The 18,533-nt window shown below is 34.3% G+C and overlaps 1 protein-coding gene across 1 annotated transcript in view; it reads right to left on the bottom strand.

Annotated features, from left to right (window-relative positions):
• The window catches only part of LOC143244906 (uncharacterized), a 20,246-nt gene extending 1,713 nt beyond the window's left edge, over nucleotides 1-18,533 (bottom strand). Inside the window, exons 1-2 of the mRNA XM_076490414.1 lie at nucleotides 18,383-18,533; nucleotides 8,023-8,184 (exon numbers count right to left, since the gene is read on the bottom strand). Coding sequence (XP_076346529.1) covers nucleotides 8,023-8,184; nucleotides 18,383-18,485 — 265 coding nt within the window. The 5' untranslated portion in view covers nucleotides 18,486-18,533. The remainder of the gene's footprint in view (nucleotides 1-8,022; nucleotides 8,185-18,382) is intronic.

Here is an 18,533-nt window from a genome sequence, read left to right as displayed (position 1 = left end):
TGAACTTGAGTTTTGGAATGTAGAATGCTGTGAAATTAAGTACTTTTTAAACTTTTGTTAAAATGAAACCAAAATCCTTTTTCATTTTAGAAATAGTTCATTTCATTAATCTTCATGTACATTTGCCAAGGCTTCCTTCCTCTTTGCTAGCTCCAGCTGGACTTAGCAAATTTCTTGTACTGGCTTGGAAAATCCCTCTTGATCTTAGCTATTATCTGCTTAATACCAGTTAAATACTTAAGAGGTTCATCTTTTGTACGTATTCAATGCCCCCTTCCTTTCACTAACCTAGGTTTGTGAATGGAAAAGAATGGACACGGGTGCGTGTATTTTGTATGCAAGACAGAAGTTTACTTTCAAAGCATGTGTAGCTCTACTGAAAACTGTTCCAGACTGAGGAAACATAACTTTATATGTTATTTCCATTGAATATTAGGGGCTGTATGCCATATTAATACGTGAACTCAGAGACGTCATTACTTTCTTTTTACAGTAATGGTTTTATCAGGTTTACTTGTTTCCAACATGAAAGGTAGTGTCGAGAATAACTAGAGGTTTAATAGAAGAAAAGAAAAGGAAGTTAAAGCTGAAACTCTGACTCAGCTTGGTTGCAGGGAAGTTTCAACACAATGAAACCAATCTGTTTTTGATGACAACATAAAGACAAAAATAATGGACACACGCAATAAATGTTGGACAGCAATTCTCTAGAATAATTCTAATGAAATTTTGAACAGAAACTCTGCAATAATTTTGTTATATATTGAGAGAGTATAACATTATTTACACATAAAAATAATATTTCTCATGCCATTTGTTGTCACAAGTGGAAACAGGGAGGGTCAGAGACATCAATAACACTAACGCACGGATTCGTGCCCCGAATTCCAAGTTGATGTCTTGAAAAATCCGAATCGAGCCCAGAATTTTTTAAGCACCTAGCAACCTTTCTTTTGAGGGTTTAACCTCCAGGCGTTCCTAAACTTTAACATGACAATGTTACAATAAAATCTATAATTGATTTATATTAATATTGGCCATGAGAAATACTTAACGCGATCACTCTCATTGGCCTATGTAATTTGTAAACAGATAAGGTCAGCACTCCACAACGTAGATTTTCTTATACCTGGAAGTATCGGGTATGCTAAAGTCGTGTATGGTTTATCTTTTTAAACTAAAAATATAATGGAAAATAAGGTACCTGTATGTACCACACCCTACGTTTCCCTGTTTTCAAGTTGTTCATTGCAGTAAAATTTTAAATACAATGAAATTCACACCAAAAGAAATGAAAAGTTACAGGAACAGCTGCCAAAACCTGTAGACGAGCCAGGTAAGCACAAAACATTTTAGAAGGATCAACGTTACAATAATAAAATTCCAACACAGATACATGTTAATACAACAATACAATTTTAATAAAAACAAAAGAAAATAATCTTTTAACACGTAAAACGTCTTATGAGACACATATCTGATAATAAGAATAATACCTTTAATAATAATAAAAAACAAATAAAAATTTATATTAAAATGCAAAATAACCCTTTAAATCATACTGAAATAATTTAAAATGACCAAAAACATTTCAATATATTATGAGCATTAATGTACATGTATGTGTTTTGGAATTTCGCACAAAGCTACTCGAGGGCTATCTGTGCTAGCCGTCCCTAATTTAGCAGTGTAAGACTAGAGGGAAGGCAGCTAGTCATCACCACCCACCGCCAACTCTTGGGCTACTCTTTTACCAACGAATAGTGGGATTGACCGTAACATTATACGCCCCCACGGCTGGGAGGGCGAGCATGTTTAGCGCGACGCGGGCGCGAACCCGCGGATTACGAGTCGCACGCCTTACGCGCTTGGCCATGCCAGGCCTCTGTACATGTATAAAAATGGTCAAAATTAAGAAAACCAACATTATACATAACCAAAAGTAACTATGATCAACATTGTTTATATGACTAGAGATCTCATTTAGCCTTCGGAACATACGTTATATAAAAACAGAAGACCTTTTCAGCTGGGAACATAATACAGTTAAAATTATTGTAGAGGTCTATCAAATATTATTATATACGTACAATAATTCAATACACCCTTAGTTAATCAAATACGTAAGCATATACACAATGCAGAAACAAAAAACAGTTAATTGTATATATAAGGAATATTTATTCATCTCTGAGCTCACAAATTGAACACCTTCCAACTACATCAATTACTGTATACATACATATAATGCTAAAAAAAAGAGGATATTGCAAGTATTTAATAAAAGATTAAAAACTCTTAAGCATAAAGAAAACTCAATGAAAGTTATGGAGGTAAAATGTGATAAAATAAGAGAAACTTTATATGCATTCTCATGCTCAGCCCATAAATAGTCTTGCGTGTGCAAACGCAGACTATAAGACAGTGTGGTGGCACAGAAATAGATGGAGGTCATCTTCCAGAGTATTTCTTCTGTATTTGCCAAGACCCATTATCTCTTGGCTAGTTCCACCTAAACTTAACAATAATATTTTACTGGCTTGGAGAAGCCCTTTTAACCTTTGCTACTCCCTTGACTCTCTTCCTGCTGGTACTTGGTCCAAGATGTTGTTTTAGAATCACAGTCTGCTTTAAGCTGTAATGAGAAGAATTAAAAGTATCATCAGAAATTTTAGTATCTTCTATATTTCAGCCAATCATATTGATAATTCCTCCCATCTTACAAGACTGGCATAAGGGGTCAAAGCTCTTTTGATGATAGATGAAACTTACTTAGAAAAGAAATATCGTCCCCAATAAACTTTGATGGCTTCTTGGATACGAGTCCCAGGAAGGGCTCTTAGGCTCCCTACTGTTGTGTTCCCATCAGCCATATGTGTACATATAATTTCAATGATACCAGTTTTTGTTCCTACTACCAGTCAGATACTTAAGAAGAGGTTCATCTTTTTTTCTCATTCGATAGTCCCTCCCCTTCATTGTCATGAAATGATCAATGGAAGCTGCCCATAGAGGTTGATCTGTGAAAAGACTTGGACCCAAGATAACGATAAGAGGTACCTGATGGAATGGTAATGCTTTTATAGTATTTGGGAACAGCACTGGCTCTAATATTCTCGGGGTGAGCCATTTGTAGCTGAATGTTAGTTATTTTGACTAACAAAAGACTTTTGACCATCAGCTCAAGTCATATATCATTTGCCCATGGGTTTAGTTACTTTGAAGCAACTTTCAAAAGTCACTAAACAGATTTTAGTTTTCTATAACGGGAAAAGAGAGAGAAGACAAAAAAAAACGAAAGTTGTTGCTGTTCTTTCTTGTATTTCTTGTGAACCTACTAGAGTGTTGTTATCTACACTATCAGTTCCTAATTTTGAAGTTATAAATGAAAAAGAAGGAGGCTACTTCACACCAATTCATGCAATACTTTAATCATATAGTGAATTTTACTGTCACTTTTACGAGGAACCTGTGACCTAAAAGCACAAATTTGTTTGTTTGTTTTTTTACGACGGTAATGTGATACAAGCCACAGCACTTAAAATACACAGTGTGATATGTTAACCACTGAACCAAAATCTATCTTAAAACATAATTAAACGTGAAGGGTCAAAAATCAGCTCTTATACAGAGAAAGTCAGGACTAAAAATACCTGGTTAACTTGATTTTTAATTTATCACGTACAACTAAGACGCAAAATAGAATTTTGAAAATATTTAAAACTATTGCTTAAACAAAGCAGTATTTATACAGACATACTTGTACTCTTGTGTAATTTCATCTGCAGAAAATGATCTTGCGCACACCCATGAATGTCTGGGTCCACCAGGCTTTGTGTAGGGATACCTGCTTGACCAGTGTATAGCCATCATTCTTGCTGTATAACTTCTAATAGACTACAGTAGTCACAGCTATTTCTTTCATGAAAATGAGCTTTCCACCATCGTCAAAATTTAGTGAAACACCTGCTTTATATTCATGATGATTAAGAACACATTCCTTTACTGTACATGGGGAAGCCTTGCACAGGCCCCATACACCTGTAGTAATTCTGTTTAAATTCTGAAATTACCTATGTAGAAGTTACAGTACCTTGCAAAATTATTCACTAGTAATGTCAAATTTTGTTGAAATGCAAATAATGCAAACAATTTTTTAGTGAACTTGTTTTTATCAAGACTAATGATCAAACTTAACATTGTTGTGTGTGAAGGAAGTTGAATGTCAGCAAAATATGCAAAGAAAATATTTTAATTGAAATTTCCTGATTACATAAGTATTCAGCCCCCTAAGTGGAAGCACCTTTAGTAGCAATTACTGATGTGAGTAGTTTTGGGTAGGTCTCTAGCAGCTTTGTACAATGGGACAGTGTAATTTTTGCCCATTCTTTTCACCAATATTGCCCCAATTCTCACAAGTTCGTTAAGGATAGCTAATGGTCTGCTGTTCTCCAAGTGTCACTATAAATTTTATATTGGATTCAAGTTTAGGGCTTTGACTGGGCCACTTCAGGACATTTACTTTCTCATTTTGAAACCACTTTTGTGGTTTTAGCCTTATACCTCAGTCATTGTTCTACTGAAATGTGAATTTTCAACCCAGTTTTTGACTCTTGGCTGACTAAAGCAGATTTTCCTCTAGGATTCTTCTGTACTTTACACCATCTTTCTTTCCTTCAATCCTGACTAAATTCCCAGTCCCTGCTGGTGAGAAGCATCCCCATAATATGATGCTGTCAACACCATGCTTGGCAGTTGGGGTGGTATTGACTGGATGACAAGCTCTGTTAGATTTCATCATACTTTTAATTTAGACCTAAAACCTCAACGTTTGTCTCGTCTGATCACAAAACCTTCTTTCACATGTCTGCAGTACCATTTACATGCTTTGTAACAAACTCCATACAATATTTAAGATAATTCAGTAATTGCTTCTTTCTTGCCACTCGCCCATACAAGGACAGCTTTGTGGAGGAACTGAAGTATTGTTTGATGAATTAACACTGGCTGTAAACTCAGACATGTAAACTTTGCAAATCTTTCAAAGACACTTTTGGCTTCACAGAGGCATTCCTATATAGTCTTTTGCTTGCCAAGCTGCTCAGTTTGGAAGAGTGGACTGATTTAGGTAGTAATCTGGTTGGTAGTATGAAGCAAATTCCACTTCCTAATGATGGACTTCACTGTACTCAAAGGGATAATCAGCGACTGATCTGTACGTCTTTGCTATTATATCCCTGACTTGTTTGGAAAGGTTCTTTGTCTTTATGTTTGGTGATTGGTTTGTTGTATCACTATGTGAGTTTTGTCTACAGAGCATTTACTCAGAAGTTAAGTCAAACCACTTTGGTCACATATAGAGAGAGGCCCAGCATGGCCAGAAAGTTATGGCACTTGACTCGTAATCTGAGAGTCACAGGTTCGAATCCGTGTAACATCAAATATGTTTTGAGGCGTTATAATGTGACGGTGAGACCTACTGTTCGTTGGTAAAAGAGTAGTCCAAGAGTTGACGGTGTGTGGTGATGGTTAGCTGCTTTCCCTCTAGTCTTTCACTGCTAAATTAGCTAGTGCAGATATCACTCATGTAGTTTTGCACGAAATTCAAAAGCAAAGAGACAGAGACCATCACATTAATTTTGTGACACCTTTCAAACTACTGTTTTGCACCTGAACTGATTTTGGGTGACCTTAGTAAAGGGGTTGAATAGTTATGCAATTTACAATATTCTAACTTTCTTTGAAAAGCTAACTTATATAAAATCAGCGCTTTTTTTGTAGATTCTTCGGTTTGAAATAGATTACATAGATCTTAAATATAGAGTTTCTTCTGAAAGCTCAGATGGCAACAATATTTGGAAACTCTGCAGGGGGAGAGGATGAATATTATTGTACATCCTGCAATTTTTGTCACTTAATATTATGCACATGGGTATTCGGAAAGTAAGATTTGCAGAGTCCCTCAAAACTACAGATACGTTAAAATGCTTAGCATTTATTTTCACACTCGCTGACTGAAAATATTTTAGCGTTACATCTAAGAGCGTAAGTTTCCTTAGCAGCTATTACTCAGTTTGCTCTTGAGAAATTATTACTCAGCTAGATAGTTCGAAGACTCATCAGAAGACATTATACAAACGACTCACCACCAAAAAGCATTTGGTGATTCAAAAAGTAAGTGTTGCACCTACTTTCAGCTAGGTTTTCGACCTACTAGCACTGTTATCAATCATCTCTAATCATACGAACTGGCGATGCTGTGGTCATTATGCCTACTAACTTCATTGGTCTTAACTGTTTGATATTGAAATGGTTATTATATATAGTGGTTCATACATCCTAGCATGGGGCACTGTATGATAGTTTTGAAAACAAGAAATTTCATTTTCTATCAACACATGAAATAAAGTCAGCATTGCACAGAATATGGATTTCCTATATTTGAAAGCCTCAAGGTGATCTAAAAGCATATGTAACTGTATGGTTTTGGATTCTTTTTGACAAACTATGCCAAAAAAGAAGGGAAAATATGGAACCTATGAGTATCACACTGGGGAATATGTAAGCTGCCAGTCTCGACACAGCTGGTAATTCCCATACTGTTTAGTCCCCCAGTGACACAGCGGCATGTCGACGAACTCAAACCGCTAGAGACCAGGTTTCGATATTCGTGGTGGGCAGAGCACAGATAGCCTATTGTGTAGCTTTGTACTTAATTCTAAACAAACAAACAAATCATATTGTTTAATGACTAAAATAAAATATTTGAAATAATGTTTATTTTATATATACAATTTAAACACGTAAACACATAAAGAATAGAGACACTGATAATTTCATTAATATTTATTTATTACACAAAGAACAATCAAAATTATTTCAAAGATCGCAGTAGTAAAACAACTCTGGCAGTTTGAGTTGTTAAAAAGCGCTTTACTAGCAAGTGCTAATGTATTAGCTCTTTAACTCAATTGGTTACACAGTCGCTGATATAAGAGAGATCTTAGTTGCAAATCCATGTCAAAGAAATAGTAAATTTGAAATTATTATAATGAAAAACTGTTGCCCAACATCGAGACAACTCATAATTTTGGACAGGTGTTGTTTGTGAGAGGGTTGGTTTGAATTGTTAAAAGTTGTCTTGTTAGGAAGCGCAGGCTAGTGGGTTAACTATTAACGGTTGGTGGGGCAAGAAGGTACTTATTTTTAACAGTCTGAGTAAAATCTATTGGTCCATCTATATTCCTCCAATACATACTTTACACTGCATAACCTATCACCAAACGTTTTAATGTTTAATATTTATCTTTTATCCACCATAAAAACTTTAACATTTTATTTTAAAACTGAATGAATTTAATACTCAAATGTTTGGGTCATTACATTTTGTGTTCTTACATAGTTACTGTTCAGTGTTTTAAGAGAGAGCGATATATACGTAGATGTTTGTGTGTGAAATGAAATAAATACTTTTAAATGAAATTAAATAAGTAAACGAAATCATGAAAAAGGACTGCATTAGAAACAGTAAATCCCAATCTCTGATTAATTATATTATAACCATAATTTTTAAGTGAAAATAAAACACATTAAAATTAAACAAAGTACGCTACATTTTTTTAAAATTGTGTCTATATCTTATGTGAGACTAGCGAATTGGAGATTAAGACTGATAGACGATGTATTCCCACCGTAATGTGAGTCTTACTTCTTCAGTCACCTCCAAAACGTAGGATACATGTTATAATCACACATTGTAGCTTGTATCCTAGGGTCTTTTTTAAAAAATGCAGCGTATTTTCTTTAACTTTATTGTGTTTTGTTTTGGCTTTAAAATCATGGTTAATATATATATACTTACTATTAATTATTTTACATGAAACTCGTTTACCTACTTTTTCTAACTAAACACTTACCGCCAACATCTCGATCTACAGGCCTGTCTTTCTGTAAATGATGAAATGGCACACAAAATTTCAAAGCGGACCCACTGGTCTGGCTTTTCACAACTGACATACTTACCATCCAACATTTCAAAATCAATCCATTGATCTATCTTTCTGCAACCGACGTACTTAGGTCCTTCCTTCAGCTCACTGCAGTTCTTTAGATACGTGTCATCTGCTAGTTCTTCACATCTCTCTTGGTACTCAGAATTACAGAGATAACATTGGATAGCTAACCCTGAATGAAGTAAACACAATTAGTAATTTTTTCTTACAATACCAATGATCAACAATTTATGTAACTTTCATATCAACTCAAAGTATTAATATGCATTTCATATAAAAAATATTTAATGTAAATATTTTCAAGCATACTTGCCCAGACAAGCAGTCAGGAAAACACTCAGAAACAAATAAAATAAGGCTAAACATGGGTAAAAATAACTCTCAAAAAGAGTTTAGTTACAAGATACAGTTTAGTATGTTGGAAAAGGGGCAGACAAGAATGACTTAGCAACATACATACACACATGTATATCTCTATGTATATATTTAGTTATATAAGTTTATGTAGATTGAGTTAACTTTAATACGATCAATACATCAAGAAATGAGAGTATATTCGTAGTAGAAGTTCTAGTGTATAATTATTGTTTGTATGTTGATAAATTTGTAACAAAGTCATAGTGAACCAAGGCTAATTCTGGGTATGGAAAATGACGTCAGTGCAACTCAGTTACATTAGCAGAGTATTTATTTATCTACTACCGCCTCTGTCAGAAGTTTTTCTTCAAGCAAATGAATGAAACTCACTGCAGTTACAATGACAAATTTTCTTTTCAATAAGAATTCCTTTAAAACGATCGTAAACAGGGTAACAAAATTCCAAAGTCGCCATTGTAGGCAGTGTATTTTACAAGCATTTCAAAAATGTCAAACAAATATAACAAAACTTTGTTTTATCTTAATTTAAATAAACGAGATGAATAATACCTTTTATCACTTCATCAGTATGTGTTATACTTTTCATTCAAACCATTCAGGAAAGGTATAAGTAATAGATTAGATGTTGTCAAAGGCTCACAAGCTAAAATCTCATAAACTACAACCACACTTCTCAATCAAAGATTGTTTTTGTGAGAGGTGTGGTTTCAAAGTAAGAAACGCAACAATCTAATTCAAAGAAATAACTGTCAAGTCACCTGTCTTAAACGTGGTTTTGAAAACCGAGATTCACTTCCAGTAAATGGTTTGTAATCACTGGAAATTTTATCAAAATGTATGGTCTGAGGTCTTGCTGTCCCTCATGAAAACTTTTTTACAAGGAAAATTGCAATGTCGAGCAACAGAACGATCGATAATGATTTGTTTTGTTTCTTTTTGAATTTCGCGCAAAGCTATCCGTCCATAATTTAGCAGTGTAAGAATAGAGGGAAGGCAATTAGTCATTACCACTCACCGCCAACTTGGCTACTCTTTTACCAACGAATAGTGGGATTGACCGTCACATTTTTACGCCCCCACTGCTGAAAGGGCGAGCATGTTTGGTGCGACAGAAATTAATTATATGTCAATATGTATTAAATTTATAATATTTGGCAGAAAGATTGATACATTTAATGTTTTTTAACACAAATATGTTTTACTTTACAAACAATACAATTTATAATAACGTATGTTATTACAGACAGACAATACTGAGTCTTATATCCGGTCTAGAACTGAATATTTTATCCACGGTCAAATTTATTTTCAGTTCATACTGTTACACTTCGCTTAAGCTAGCTAGTTTGATTGGCCTCACACCGCTTATAAGTTTGCTTTCTACAGACGAATACATTTAATGTATTTGTGGAAGTACAAACGTCCAATGTTAATTCACTGAAGTTAAACAATTTGTAATGTTTGAAATCTAGACCGTTCCTTGTCAAATTCTGTAGATTTCCGATTAATAATCGTTAATTACATTTATAGCTTCCAAGGCTTATAAGCACACTGATTGTAGCTGATCAATAATATTCTTTTACTGTATCTCGGCTAGCTGTTTTTTTATACGAATCACGCGAGGTTCTAGAACATTCAACATTGTTCGAACACACAAGCGTTTTCATAAAACAAATATTCTTGATTTTTACTCTCAATAATATTCTATAAATTTTGAGAATAGGCGAGACTTGCGCAGTACCATTCAATAATATAAGTCACACGCATTAAAAAACTATAGTGCAACATACATAAGAATTTAAAATAAACATATGACGGTTCGTCGGTTATAACTGATTGTAATAATTATTGGTCAAAAACTAGTCAAATATAAAAGCACGAATAATTCCTATTCATGCAGTTTACTCTGAATTGAAGTAGGAAAACCTATCTTACAATTTACAGTAACTAGTAAAACGGCTGAATGATATATTTGTTAAAAATAATATAACTGAAAAAGAATAAACCAAACATACGTCATGTCGAATTAACAAAGTTTTGCTCTTACATCTTAATTTGTGTATTAATTGTTGTTGTTTTCTTTTTCACACTATCACATTAATCTATTAGTAGCGTAACAAATAGCCTGCATTAAAAAACAGAAACATTTTGAAATAAAAATATTAAAGCTACAAAGGGAGCTTAAACATTCTGAATGAAATTCATTTTACATATTTCAAAAAAATAATTAAATTTGACACTTAAAAAGCTGTATTTTGCAGCTTAAATGCTTGTAAAGCAAACAAAAAGATACTATCGCTATCTGATACACAGCTAAACCTTCAAAGGGTGTACTATAAAACAAAAAAGCCAAGCAATTAATAAGCATCAACGCTACATGTTACCTCTTAAACTGTTTTTGTTTTTGTGTTTTCTGGTAATATTCCTAAACAGCCACAAATGCAATGTGTCATTTTTGTACTGGTAGAACACTCTTTAACCAGTTGATAAGGGTTACATATTCGTACAATTTTATATACATAATTTATTTACGACAGAATAATACCCAATTAAATCATAAAGTCTTTAGATGTTAAAGTAATTTATAAATTTCCATGTGTGAAAACGTTTTTATAGCATTCACTATCTGTCCTATCGTAGTTACAGTTAAGAGTACAAGAAACTAGTTATCTATAAGTCTTTCAAGTATCAGCTTAAGTAAATACTGCGTTATTATTCCATGTTATGTTTACGTATATTATCTTTTTGTGTGTGAGAGTGCGCGTGAGTGTGTACAGCAAAAATGATTTTTAATGAGTTAAACTTTGCATTTATTTTCTTTAAGGAAATTTTTATAACTTGTAAGCACATTCTATACACGTTATAAAACTATCCTTAAACTAAATTCAACATCAAACTTACTAGAAATCAACTCTGTAAGACACACACACACAGAAAGAATAAATGGGCATGATATGGAATGTCAACAGACAACAAATACTAAAAAAAACCTCATTGATAATTAGTATCTAGTACTGAGCAACAATAATCCAGATAAGACGGATAAAAATGCTATAAAAGTGCTCAATGATAAGATTAAATACAAGATGTCCCAGAATGCATATACCAAAAAAAAGTTGAATAACATTTTTATAATTTGAGATGACAACAAAATTCCAAATAAAACTATCTTCTGAAGGCTTGTAAGTTTTGTTTTATTTAAATAATAAACTTCTATATGTCTTCCACCATTATATATGTTAAATTCTGTGTTCGTGTTCTGAGAACACAATTTTCAACACAGTTGCAGGGATGGATAAAACAGCATCACAGATACGAAGTTCCAGTTCTCCAACATCCCTTGGTTTGTTATTATAGACTTTTTGTTTCAAAAAGTCCCAAAGGTTAAAGTCCAAATGGATTATATAGGAGGAACTCTTTAAGAGTGGTAGTTTTACTCAAAAACTCAGAAACATGATAAGTTCTGAAATATGAAATAAAACACATTCATAAATAATAATGATAAATAATGTAAGTTATAAAAATGATAATTCATTGAAATAAACTTACAAGCCTTCAGAAGGTATTTTCTTTTGAATTTTGTTGTTATCTCAAATAATAAAAAAGTTATTCAACTTTTTATTTTCAGTATATTCATTTTGGAACACACTGTCAATAAGATAACTCATGTCACGTAGTTAACTTTGCGATTGGAAAGAGAGATTGTTTTCGAAAGGTAACAAGGTTAATGTCCTATTAGGAAAACTGATATTTACTGACCTTAATTTCTTCAGAACAACATTATCACGATAACCTGTCTTAAGTGCACTAACATTAATGTTTTTCATTTTTCTATTAAACGGTATACAGTTGGCTTTTCGGACTCCTTTCTAGAATAACACAACAGCTTTAGATTAAAAACTGTTGCGAAACTGCATAGAACACTAAATAAAAAGAAAACCAAATAAAAATAATCCTCGAAATTCGCTTATATACTCACAAACCTTGCGGAAAACTTTGGACTGTAAATGCTATTATTTAAAAAAAAAAAATTAAGTAGAGAGATATCTCCGAGAAAACATTCACTTGAAATGAAGAGTATGTCAATGCAGCATTAGTTTGCTCGGTGCAATACCAAGAGAGTACGTAGATAAGTCTCAATGGCTAGTCAAACAAAATATACATCCTTCACATTTTTCATTAACCCTTACATGGTGTTTATAACAGCATGTATTATGTATGATTCCTATACTGAACAGATATAGTTAAACCCCGTGTTTGTTGTTAAACAGAAAGCTGTACGAAAGGGCTGTTTGTGCTGTTTCCACCGTGGACACCAAAGACCACATTTTAGCATTGTTAAGTCTTTAGACTTATCGCTAAGGCAGGGGTTGTGAGGGAACTTTTGTTTGATATGGTTAATTATTCTTAGAAAGTTTACTCTCCGTGGCCATATCTTAATTTACACAGTTACACCGTAGTGCAAATGGACAGATGTAGACCTTCTTCAATTTGTCTTTCGTGGATAGAGTGAAGAAAACTAAACATCGAAATATAACAAGAATAATAGTCCTAAGAGGTAGTTACAAATACATTATTTTGCGCTCCCGCTAGTACAGCGGTAAGTCTACGGATTTACAACGTTAAAATCAGGCATTTCCTCTCGATGGGCTCAGCAGATAGCCCGATGTGACTTTGCTATAAGAAAACACACACGCAATTTCGGGGTTGTTTATAGGAGCGTTTCTTATGTTTCACGTGGATTCGTCCTTTTAAGCTTTCTTTGTAGCAACTAAAGCAATTAAACAGTTCAATTGTATAACTTCTACTGTACATGACAAACATCTAGAATGTGAAACTATTAACGCATTGGTCTTAAAAGAAGAACCAGTCGAGGGAAAAAAAAAGGGTTCATTTTTGTGCGATTGTTACAATAGTCTAATAAATAATTGTATATAATACATTCGTAATTTACAATAATACAAAGGAAACAATACTCGACACGTAAACTGTCACAATTTTGCGATTTTTTATAATTAATTTAAATCAGTGGTTCTTAACCTGGGTTAAATCGAAACCCAGGGGTTCGGCGGAGGTCAAGACACACACACTGTGTGTGTGTCCGTTCCGTTCACCCCACTGGTATGATTCGTGACGTCATGCTCCTCTTGGCTATCACTGGCTGCGGCTGATCACGTCACATCACTTGGCCTTAATATCTGTGCTACAGGGAACTTCATGCGCTTAGCAGTCGACTTGTGACTGTAGTAATCGTGCGTCATTTATGATTTTTTCCCTAATCTTTCAATCCCTTCATACTAACTATGTCGAGCAAAAACAGAAAGTGGTCAGACGAATACGTACAATATGAATTCACGTGTATAACGGAACATGATGGGAGTCAGCGTCCTCAATGTATGATTTGCAATGCCAAGTTGAGCAATTCTAGTATAGCACCGACAAAACTAAGAGAACACTCCCTAAAGCTGCATGGAGATGGGAAATACAAGAACACAACGCTTGCTAAGTTCAAGGTAAAGAGAGCCAGGTTCGATGAAAAGGCTACTTTGCCTGCTCTCGGCTTTGTACCCAACGATAAACCAATCCTCACAGCATCGTACGAAGTTGCGTACTTGATCGCAAAGCAGGGTAAACCACACACCATTGATGAAGCACTCGTAAAACCAACTACGTTGAAGATGGCGAATATCACGCTGGGAAAAGCTGCTTAAAATTAGTTATCCCAAATTCCTCTTTCAAATGACACCATCAGCAGGAATAGATGGCATGAGCAATGACATCTTGGCTCAAGTAGTTGCAGATCTTATTTCAAGCCCAGCAAAATTCAGCCTTCAACTCGACGAGACCACCGACGTTTTCAATCTAAGCCAGCTTGTTGTATTCGTGCGCTTTGTGAAGAACGACGAAATAAAAGATTTTTTTTTATTTTGTAAGCCTCTTACAACAACAACTAAGGCAGCCGACGTGAAGAAACTTGTGGATGACTTCTTCAGAGACAACGACCTTTCGTGGGATATGGTTTCTGCAGTTTGTTCGGACGGAGCTCCAGTCATGCTGGGACGAAACTCTGGTTTTGGTGCGCTGGTGAAAGCCGATGCACCACACATCATTGTAACGCACTGTGTTCTGCACAGGCATGCGTTGGCAATAAAAACCTTGCCTTCAAAACTGACAGAAGTATTAAAAATTGTAGTGGAATGTGTGAACTTTGTGCGAAATAGTGCCCTCAAGCACCGCATCTTCAAAGAGCTGTGTAATGAAATGGGCTCCGAATTCGAGGTACTTCTGTACTAGTCTAACGTTCGGTGGTTATCCCGAGGAAACGTGCTAAATCGTGTTTTTGCCATGCGTGTGGAATTAGCCCTGTTTTTGCGAGAGCACCAACATTGTCATTACAGATTGCTTCGAAAAATCTGAGTTCATTCTCATTTTGGCGTACATGGCCGATATCTTCAATGCTCTCAATCATCTCAATCAACAGATGCAGGGCGGTGGAGTCAACACCATCGAAGCAGAAAAAAACCTGAAGGCTTTTCAAAAAAAGCTACTGTTATGGAAACGACGAACAGAGAATGATAACTTTGCAAACTTTCTTCGTTTTTATGTCTACCATCCTCGAAAAGGAACACACTTTGTTGCGAAAATTATATGAGAGTGGCACTTGCCAAGGTGAAGCTGCGCATTTCTGAACTTGTCTCTGAAAGGCAACAGCAAAAGCCACATTGATTTGCAGTAAATATTCATTGAATTATGTTTTAGTTTTTGTGTGAAATTTGTGTTTTGTTGGTTTTGTTCTTTGAATACAGTGATATTGTGTGCAACTGATGCATGGTTTATTTTGTGCACTCATAAAATATCTACCTATGTTTTGAATTTAAACAAAACATTTTATTTTTCCAATTACGAAGGGTTCAGTGAATACAAGTACGAAACTTCCGGGGTTGAGTACCTCCAACAAGGTTAATAACCACTGATTTAAATCCTAAATTGGATTTCATTTAAAGACAAGTATTTCAAAACCACGAACAATGATATGTTAATATCAATATAATAGCTGAATACATAAGAATGATGTAATCGTCAGTAATATTTAATTCTAACCGAATAAAACAACATAGCTTTCTTTTCAAACTAAAAAGGAAGAAGTTTGACTGACTAAATCAGTCTGAATGTTCACTGGAAAAAAAAAATCACCTTGCAGTATAAACCCCATACCTACTTTTCAATAAGAAAATCAGTACGGTACTAAACATTTTCAACCTCTGTTAAATACTATGCTGAAATAGTGGTGATGAAGGCTAATTGATAGTTGCTTGTACGATCTACACATAAAAATGCGTTGATATGTTTTGTGATAATTTGTAAATATTCCCCAAATTGTTTGTTTGTTTTGAATTTCGGGCAAAGCTACTCATGGGCTATCTGCGCTAACCGTCCCTAATTTAGCAGTGTAAGACTAGAGGGAAGGCAGCTAGTCATCACCACCAACCGCCAACTCTTGGGCTACTCTTTTACCAACGAATAGTGGGATTGACCGTAACATTATAACGCCCCCACGCCTGAAGGGGCGTGTATGTTTGGTGCGACGTGGATTCGAACCTGCGATCCTCAGATTACAAGTCGAATGCCTTAACCAACCTGGCCATGCCGGGCCACCACAAATAGTTAACAAAGCATATGTACGTGTTAATGCTATAGGTCGGTGGTGCCTTAATTTTAGTGTAGCAGATTATAAATCCTGGAGTCTTTGGTTTGACTCCTACTATTTCAAAATCATGCTTCGCCCTGTGAAGTAGTGGGTGCGTCATAACAGTGAAAGTCAAATCTCACTATTCGATTAGAATAGCCCAAGGGCTATTGATAGGTGCTGTTGACCAGTTGTCTTTTTTCTGGTCTATTACTTCAGAATTATGGACGGCTTAGCGTACATTTAGTCTTTGTGGAACTTTAAATGAATATCTGAAGCAATCACACAGCTTTGCTATCATCTCTAAAGTAATCTTACATTTCCAAGAACGCCTTGTTTTACGGTTTTACCTTCCTGAAAGTAAGAACGTTAAAATTATACCTTCGTGTGACAAAAGTAAAATATTGCTTAATGTACATAATTCTCTTTCTTGTTTTATTTACGCACAAAGATTGGCACACAAAAACGCTGCGTCTTTCTTAAGGTCATATAAATGCTTAAGAGATTTAGCGTAACTTTTTGTTACGCAACATGTTCGCGTACATGCAACTACTGAGGTATATGCTTAGTTAATCACACTTCTTACCACCTGTTCTCTTCAGATATTGTAACTGCTCAGTCTGAACGCCCTTGAGGCAAGTGTAGATGTAAACATATAAAAAAATGAAAAATGTTTTTTTTCCAACATCCGTTACCTACGTAAGATGTTTATTATTTTTACTTAATCTTCCTTCTACCCAAACACGGTGTGAAAGACTCGAAAGTACATCATTCAAATTGCAAAATGGGAAGATATGATACATGGCGTAGAAGCTTTATTAAGCTCAAAACAAATACCTCTCCCGAGATTTAACAAAAGAAATCAGAAATACGATAGAAAGAGTTTCTAATATTTTACTAATACTGTGATCATACTCCTACAATTATGCTTATTTTAAATATTCGTATTATGATGCTAGTATGTTTGACGCTACACAGCCAGATAATGTGGTTTAATAGAAAACCACTCATTACTGTAAGACAATCCCACACAAATCAAAATATTTATATGGTGCACAGATAAGAGAAAAAGGAGACCTGCGTTAAATGCGATATAACTTATTCTTGGTTTAGTCAAAAGAGCACAAATATCAACTTAATAAAAACGATTTGGTGACCGTATCCATAATAACCGCAAATGCGGCCTCTCACTTTTTGGTAAAACAAGTTAAACTATTTAAAGATTAGACTTCTGTTATTTTGTTAAAATAACTCACAAAAATTAGTTTAAACATTGTGTGAAAGAAAAAACTCGTACAATTAGAGTTTACATTGAAACCAATATATTACATAATAGTCATAGAATTCAGCGCTAAACTTGTATTAAATGTTTATTACCTAATCAGTAAATGTAGAACATACTTCTGTACCACTATTGCTGGTTGTTTGCTGAATTTCTGATGATGGTAGAAGTTGTTCAGCGCTAAAATGTGTTAAATAAGTATTATTTGATTAACACGTGTAGCGTTTACTTCTATACTATTTAATGAATTCATATTGCCTATAAGCGTAATTCAACATAAAAATGGGTTTAACTTGTATTGTAGTAAAGTAGTTAAAAGATGTGATTCAGCGTTGAAATTTATTAAAATACAGTGAAATAAAATAAGAATATCCAGTACCGACGTGGCCTTTCGCCAAATACCAGGATTCACAATGTCAGCAGGTATTATATCAACAGATATAATAGTAGTCGAAGCGTTATTTATAGTTTTCATTAATAACGATTGTTATGGAGAGAGCTAAACTCATTAAATAAATTATAATTATTGACAGTTTTGTTTAAGTCATTTATAAATCTTAAACTTAGTTAAATGTTAACGGAGAGTGTGATTCGTAATAAGATGTAAAATTAAAATGTTATCATTAATTACATTTGCAGCGTTTAGAAAACAACTGTCCGATAGAAAGATTCATGTGCACAAATGTTAGATAACAATGAGGCAATTTTCTCCCAACAGCTTAACGTTGACTATCAATACATAACCATGCAAAATAAAAAATACAATAAAATATCTCCTCTAAGGTACAATTACTGGGATAATAAACGTTATTAATAGCTAAAAAAGAAAACGCACATTAAAATATAGCATATATAATGTTTGTATTATGCATGTTTTGTCTCTAAATCATTTTAGTTTTAACTAGGTTTACCCCACTTATGCTCTGAAATACTTATTGATAATAGTGAATTATGCATTAATCAGTAAGGTTATTTTCACCTAGAATTTATAGGTTTAGAAAACTTACGACGGCAGTAACTTACCTGTGTTGGGTTGTTCCAATACAAATAGTAAGATAAGAAAAACTATTCTTCCCAAGCAAAAATTCATTTTCTTGGTAAAAAGAAAGAAGAATGGGATAAACATCTGCAATAACAGAGTATCAGAAACAGAATGAGCACACACCAGCCCAAA

The sequence above is a fragment of the Tachypleus tridentatus genome, chromosome 2, assembly GCF_004210375.1.
Source record: "Tachypleus tridentatus isolate NWPU-2018 chromosome 2, ASM421037v1, whole genome shotgun sequence".
NCBI lineage: Eukaryota > Metazoa > Arthropoda > Merostomata > Xiphosura > Limulidae > Tachypleus > Tachypleus tridentatus.
Note: the sequence above shows the minus strand (reverse complement) of the source record. Positions and strands in the feature narration are given on the sequence as shown.